This window comes from Aethina tumida, chromosome 2 (genome assembly GCF_024364675.1).
Source record: "Aethina tumida isolate Nest 87 chromosome 2, icAetTumi1.1, whole genome shotgun sequence".
Classification (NCBI taxonomy): domain Eukaryota; kingdom Metazoa; phylum Arthropoda; class Insecta; order Coleoptera; family Nitidulidae; genus Aethina; species Aethina tumida.
Window position 1 is genome coordinate 8,474,800 of NC_065436.1, and position 7,403 is coordinate 8,482,202.

Sequence of the window (7,403 nt, forward strand, 5' to 3'; positions counted from 1 at the left end):
TTTTTAAAGTATTTTGAACATGGAATTTTACTTGAGATAAAAATGTTTTACATTATCTTCTACAATTGTTTAAATATTAAATTGAAATAAATTATTATTATAGACTAACTTATTACTATATTGCCTTCCTGCTTCGTTTGAGTAATCACTATTGAAAGGGATAGGTATTAACTGGAAGTTTTGAAATTTATTTGGATTAATTATTGGGGGTTTATTGACAACTGATGTTCTAGAAATTTCGTCCTGTTTATTGGCCGTTCTTATCTGCTTACCGATTTTGATGTTTTTGAATCCTGGTGTCCATATATTATCAAATTTCAATGCTTCTTCTTTTCTGTTGAAGTTGTACCCGTGTTTATGGATTTCAATTGCTTCCCCAATCATTTTGATGACACCTTATTTTTGACTAGGATGATAGTTTATGTAGATACTGATTGGTGTGTGTGGGTTTTCGGTATACAATATGGTGTAAATTTTCACCAACTCTTTTTACTAGGACATCCAAAAAAGGTATTTGGTTCTCCTTCTCCAATTCCATTGTGAATTTGATACTGTTATGTTGAGTGGTTAGGTGTTTTAGAAACTGATCTAGTTTTTGTTATCCATGTTTCCATATCACCACTTAACGATACCAAACAGAAGATTTGTGTTTAGAAATCAATCGCTTTTTGTTCAAACTTTTCCATAAAGAAATTGACGATCACTGGACTAAGAGGACCGTTGCTAATACTTCAGTCTGTTCATAGAATTTATTGTTTCAAACTGGTTCTGGAGGGAATATTTCTGATATCATTTTTAAGGAATCATTGACAAGAACTTTAATGAAAAGTGACACAAGTGGAATCTTTGATAAAGGTTGGGGTGTTTCCAACATGAACTACTCCTGGTTTCAACAAGGTATCGAAACTACTAGTAAATTATGGTAACATGAAGGTATCACCATCAAATTTGGTAACAGATGCTAAATGAATAATGGGTTGATTTCTAAAAATTTTTGGTTAATCTCTAAATTATTAATTATATTATTTAATTAGACAATTTTAACAAATATAATAACGAATATTTTCTTTTTTAATATATACAAAAATATATTCAAGGCACATTAAAATGAACAATGTCTTTCAAAAATGTAAACTTACGTCTGCAGTATAAGATCAATTATTTATTTCAAGTTTATCAGTTCTATAATAATTTGAATTCTGAATATTTCTGTTAACAGTTCATAATGCACCAACCAGATAAACTCACACCATTTAGGCCGTAATTGTTCAAATTTTATTGTCGCATCCACTCAATGTAGCATCTTGTAATGAATTTATTATTTGGACTTAACACGTTAATTTTGATATGTGGTTTATCTTATCAACAAAACCACAAAATTTTTAATGTAAAAATAAATTCTTACTTAATATTTTAAATATGTAGATTATTATTTAAAAAGTGTGGAACTGTAATAAACAATTGGCTGAATATGTGTTGAGTATGGCTTTTTTACCCCATTTCACTCATCTTCTGCAGTGTTCGTTGTGCAGGCAAATTGTCATGGAGAAGAATTGGCCCCAATCTGTTAACCGGTACCGGACACCTACCCAGCAATTTCTGGGGCATTTCGACAATCTGGAGTACAGTACTTTATCCCTGTAATTGTTTCACCAGAATTCAGGAAGCTGTAATGAATAACATCAGCAGCGAACCACCAAACAGTAACCATACTCTTCTTTTGGTGTAATTTCGTTATTGGAAAGAGTTTATGGGCTTATGTGCAGTCCAATCATTGTACTGACCGTCGCCGAATGTCGAATAGTATCCATTTTTCATTACAAGTCACTATAGATTACGATTTGCAGTTTAAGATCATTTGTTTATTTCAAGTTTAACAGGTCTTGAATAAGAGGCCTTTGGTCTTGTGAATATTTCTTAGTTCCCAGTTCAAAATGCGTCCATATGAACACACACGATTTAGTCTACTGTTGTTCAAACTTTACTTTTGCCCATTAACATCTACTTAATTTAACATGTTATAATGAATTTATTATTTTGAGTTGCACTAGTTTTCATATATAGTTTAATTCTTATCTTACCAACGAGACCACAAATTCCAAATTTTTACTGTGGTTTATTTATATTTTTATTTATCATCATTATAAATCCAATTAACTGGAGACGATTTATAAACAAATTATTATGTAGTTATGTAATTTGTTAGTATATAAGTATCAGTTTTTGATGAAGAGTCACAGATAAAAAAGAATGTTTAATGTAAAAATAAATGGGAAATTCAATATATTTTAAATTTATAATAACTTCTTTTTTTACATATCATTAATATTTTATGTATCGTATGTACATTATTATTTACCAAAGAAGTTTCCAAAGGATTTTGCAATATTTCTTCCTACGTCGGTTGCTTTTCCGCCAATGCTGTTACCAAAGTTTTTCGTTCCTGCCACTATATCATGTCCTATGTGTTTGGTTTTTTCTTCTACAAAGTCTTTAGCTCCAATCGCAAGTTCACCAGTTTTTTTAAAGACGGCCTGGCTAGTTCCTTGTACTTTTCTTAAAACAGTACTTCCTAAACTAGCTGCATCATCTTTTACTGCATTCGTCCTTATGAAAGCCTCTTTTTCAATTTGTTTCAGAACTCGAAGAATGACTCCTATTTTGTCTTTAAACTTCATTATGACTAAATAAATAGTAAACATTATACAATTATTATTTAAAATTTATACGAAACTTACCTTTATCTATTTCGCTTTGAGGGACATGAAATGTCACTGTATCTTGAAGAATGCGTATTTCTCCATACAAACCTTCACCTTTTAAAAGATGACCAAAATCAATGGTTACATCTGCAGCAACATTTCCTATTGTAAGTTCTAAAGTTTTCGTATCAAAATCTATATCTACAGCCCTTAAAGGTAGACTCTGTAATCGAAGATATATTGTGATTGAACAACAATTTTCAACAACACAGTTATATTTATATATTTCTGATAAATGCATTTAAAAAATTAAACTCACCTTTGCGTAAGCATTTCCTAAGAGTATTAAAAACAAAAGAAGTACAGCCGACTTAACCATTGTTTTAGAAAATCCTAAAATAAGAAAAATACTCATATGCAATATTAAATGAAATATTATTTACCTACGTTCAGGATAATGTTAATGGAACAAGTGAGAATCGACTGAAATTGAACAAGTATTTATACTGACAAATGATTCATATATAATATGGTTAGAGTATACAGATAAAGTTTTAACTTAAACTTTAAAAACCGTAGTTAATAATAAAGCGGTTGTTCTTCCTTTGATTGTGCATTGACGTGTTTAATAATTTTTTATCAAATGGGCAATTATAAATAAACAAAAATATTGCAAAAAAAAAAATTGAAATTTAAACTTTATTTTTTCAACTAATTATAGTAATTGATCTAAAAAAATGTCAATGTTAAATAATCTAAAATAATGTATGTAGCAAATCAATTTGTTAATTGTATTGTACGTTGAACAAAATAACCTGGTAATATTAATATAATATTATTAATATAATTTTCGCCTGTAAGAAAACTTTCTACCAAATTATATGAAAATTTTTAATTTTCCAAAAATATTAAATATACCCATAACCAAACTTATACTGAATCTTGGTAAAATTTGTTCCTGCAATATCCATTTCACTGTTCCCATGTATTACTACTTTAGCTACTGCTTCGCGGAGTTGTGTGGGCGAGTTACACCGAGTGTGTGCTCAGAATAACGGCGTGAACCACTGACGAATGAATGACAGAATAAGAGGGCGAGTCGGGGGATTTGAAATAAAACTCATTTTTTTTTTTATTTATTGGTACTGATTTAGTGGTGTTACACAATTAACAATCTTCAAGGTCATTTTTGTTGGGCCTATGTCTGAGTAATTGGTGTAACATGTTAACTAATGTTTTGGAGTGCCCCCTGTCCTTTTGGACTTATGCTACTCTGAGTGATTTTTGGTTTATTTACAATTTCTGTGTTTATATTTTTATTTGATTGATTTTTTGCAGGTGTTTTATTTGATCGGGATTTGAAATAAAACTCATTATCTACTGCGGTTTTTATGTCCTTAACCTAACTTAAACTAACTTACGCCTAACTTAATCTATCTTATCCTAATAGTACATATTCTCCCTTAGTAGTTTATATGAGGCTCTAAAGTAGCACTCTAATGGGTGATTTTCTAATATGTTTTTTAGAAGTGGATGTTTTTGTATTTTTTTCTTGAATTTTTGTCTTTTTAGTTTTATTTGATTCTGTATTGTTTCCACCTTGGCCTCTTTGTGGACGCTTCCTAGGTAGGTACGTTTTGGTTTGTTTAAAATCTGTCTCAACAGTTTGTTTTGTACACTCTGTATGCGTTTGATTTGAGTTTCCGAAGCGGTTGACCAAATCTCACTTGCATACATTGCGATAGGGTTTATTGCAGCTTTGTAAATTGTTAGTTTACTGTTTTTATTTAGTTTGGCTTTTCTGTTTATTAGTGGGTATAGATTTTTTGCTGCTGCATTTAGGGACTGGATTTTGTCTGTTATATGGCTTACAAATTTCAGGTGGTTGTCTAGTGTGACGCCAAGATATTTGACTTTCGTCTTTTCTTGGATATGTTCTCCGTTCATAAGAGGGCGAGTCAGGGCGCTCAGGCTATTTAAAGGGTGTCCAGGCACTTCTACATCTGGTGAGTCTTCCCTGAACATGCACTTCCTAACGTCATAAACGTGTGCCTCCAAAGAAGGTACTTCCACATCTGGTTAGCCTTCCCGGTATTTGAAACCTAAATCTAACACATTTGTTAAGTGGACATTCCAAATAAATCTTAAAAACAATTGTTGTGTGGACATTCGTTATATATTTTCGCAAATTTTATTTAAAATGCCTTATGTGGGGTTATTAGAAGTTCAGTGGGGAAGAATTATTGCTCTGTCAAAACAAGGCACGCCACAGAAAGGCTAGTTTCGAAAACCTATTCAAGGTTTCTAGAGTTTGCAAATAGGTTCATGAGAAGTCGTATAAGAGTCACTACTAATTTAATATAAAGCATACCATGTCGAATTCGTGCTTGTTTTGCTGCTAGGGATGACAACACAAATTATTAGATTAACAAAAATTTTTTCTGAAAATCTATTTTACCATAAAAAATTATTTTCGGAAAAAATTCACATTTTTGTTATTTGTTCTATATAAAATTTGTTTTAATGTTTTTCTCTATAGTTTTGTAGTAAAATTACATTACTTTATTTTTCTAAAATAAAAGAATTTTTCTGAAACAAAGTAGCCTAAGTTACTCCTTATTACATCAGCTACCTGCCAATAAAAGTACCGTCAAAATCGGTCCAGCCATTTCAAAGATTAGACAGACATACAGAGAGACAAAATTGTAAAAAATGTTATTTTGATGGGTGTACCGAATTTATATTCATAGGCATGTAGTAAAAAACGGTTATTTCAAATTACAGACACTCTAATTTTATTTATTCTTATAAAATAAACCCAACAGAATCAATATATTCTTTTTTTTTATCTGCGACTCTTCATAGAAAATTGACTTTTATGTACAACAAATTATAATAATAATAATACATAATAATTTGTTAATAAATTGTCTTCAATCAATTTGATTTTTAATGGATGACAAATAAATAAATAGTCAAACTATAAATTTGTGGTTTTGTTGATAATATAAGAATGAAACCACACATGAAATTTTAAACCACATATGAAAATTAATGTGTAATCCTGGGCCAAACACATAGTAGATGTCGTCGCTTTTTGGCATTACTTAAAGTGGAACAACAAAATTGTACCTGTTTTATGTTTATAAATTTCATGGAATATTGATAACTAAAAAATGTTTTTTTTTTTTAAATATTAAACTTTAGTCAAGAGCTAAGTTAATTAAAGCCAAGGTTAATAAAATGTAATATGTGCTAGGGAGAACAAATATAAATATATAAAAATGTTACTGTTACTGATGCATTTTTTAAAATTAAATTCAATTAGCATTATATATATTAAAAATATTTGGAATTGGACCTGCGTTTGTACTTTCCGATACGAAATAAAAATATTACATTATAATGTTTCAGTAATAGGATTGCAATGTAACAAAATTAGATAAAAAATTAACGCATTTAAGGGATTTACCAATATATTTTTTTTTAACTTTAACCTTAACCAGGTGCACACTTGGTATCCACTAAACCCATGTATTGTAACGCCGGTTTTAACATACAATCAAAATCTTTGATTTATTATATATTTATTAAACCTTGAAAGATTATTATTGAAATAAACTTAACTAACTTATAATAAGACAAAAATATCAAATCAAGGTACAAAAAAAATAACGATACACACATCATTAATTCAAAAATTGGTTAATTATTACTGACACTAAATCGACAAAATGCACCAGAAATTATAATCTTCTTCATGACCAAAAGTTGAAAAAGTCTTTATAGTTGAGATCGAGAATTGTTTGAGTCCGACTAAAATGTTTGAAAACATTCTTTCTGCTTTTCTTTATTCCTTTGATTGCTGTGTATATAACTAAATAATTAGACATGGAGTTTACATTTTAGCCGTACTCAAAGAATTCTCGGTCTCAACTATAGGGACAATACGACCTGGATCTATGACCAATGAGCACAGTCCATTCTCCAACTAAGACAAGTGAGCAGCACAAGACACACATACAACATAACAAACACACAATCACACTTCAATCCAAACCCAACTTCCATTTTGAAGAATTATTTAACATGGACGATTCCAATGAATTCGGGGAATGTAATCCTCAAAACGATTACGAGTCATAACAATGTCCACTAAGGAATTCAAAGAATAAAACAATTTTCAAGTATTTCAACACAGACTCAATACTATAATTGAATTACATATATAAATAAAATAGAATTCATATATATATATATTAATATATCAGTTTCCCAAAATCGTGAAAAGTAATAATACTCTTAAAGTCAATAATAATAATACATTAAAGATTTGATGAATCTAATTAGGAGCGTCTATCTTGACCTTCCCCACTATTATTCTATCTAACTAATGATTATTATTTCTATTTTTTTAATATTTCCGTTTTTTTTTAACATTCCCTGAATCTGATTATTTATATTTTGGGTTATACTCCTGGTAATGACCTACCACACAAAAAAAATATGTACTTCCCTGATTAGGCAACCAAATTTTTTGGGGAGGTCAATATACAGAAAAACCACATTCGCAAGACTTGTAGTGGTGGGTTTAGTGGGCAGATTCTTCTAGCACACTACTTAAATAAACTTGAACTTATTTTGATGATCATTTTAAGTTAAGTTTTGATGACTTGGTGATGTTGATATTATACTCTTAAA

At 29.8% G+C, this 7,403-nt stretch overlaps 1 protein-coding gene across 1 annotated transcript; it reads right to left on the reverse strand.

The window, feature by feature from the left end:
• Positions 1–2,282: 2,282 nt before the first annotated feature.
• On the reverse strand, positions 2,283–3,177 carry LOC126264447 (uncharacterized). Its single transcript, XM_049962425.1, has 4 exons — positions 3,150–3,177; positions 3,022–3,095; positions 2,739–2,925; positions 2,283–2,683 (listed from the first exon to the last, which is right to left on the reverse strand). The coding sequence occupies exons 2-4, from the start codon at positions 3,079–3,081 to the stop codon at positions 2,352–2,354; spliced, it is 579 nt and encodes a 192-aa protein (XP_049818382.1). The 5' UTR covers positions 3,082–3,095; positions 3,150–3,177; the 3' UTR covers positions 2,283–2,351.
• Between the last annotated feature and the right edge of the window lie 4,226 nt (positions 3,178–7,403).

What these genes read in the sequence shown, in the direction of transcription:
- LOC126264447 (XM_049962425.1), bottom strand. Translation starts at nt 3,081, where the DNA reads ATGGTTAAGTCGGCTGTACTTCTTTTGTTTTTAATACTCTTAGGAAAT. An exon ending in TAGGAAATGCTTACGCAAAG is followed by an intron (nt 2,926 to 3,021) that starts GTGAGTTTAATT and finishes CTTCGATTACAG; the next exon opens with AGTCTACCTTTAAGGGCTGT. An exon ending in TCAAAGCGAAATAGATAAAG is followed by an intron (nt 2,684 to 2,738) that starts GTAAGTTTCGTA and finishes CTATTTATTTAG; the next exon opens with TCATAATGAAGTTTAAAGAC.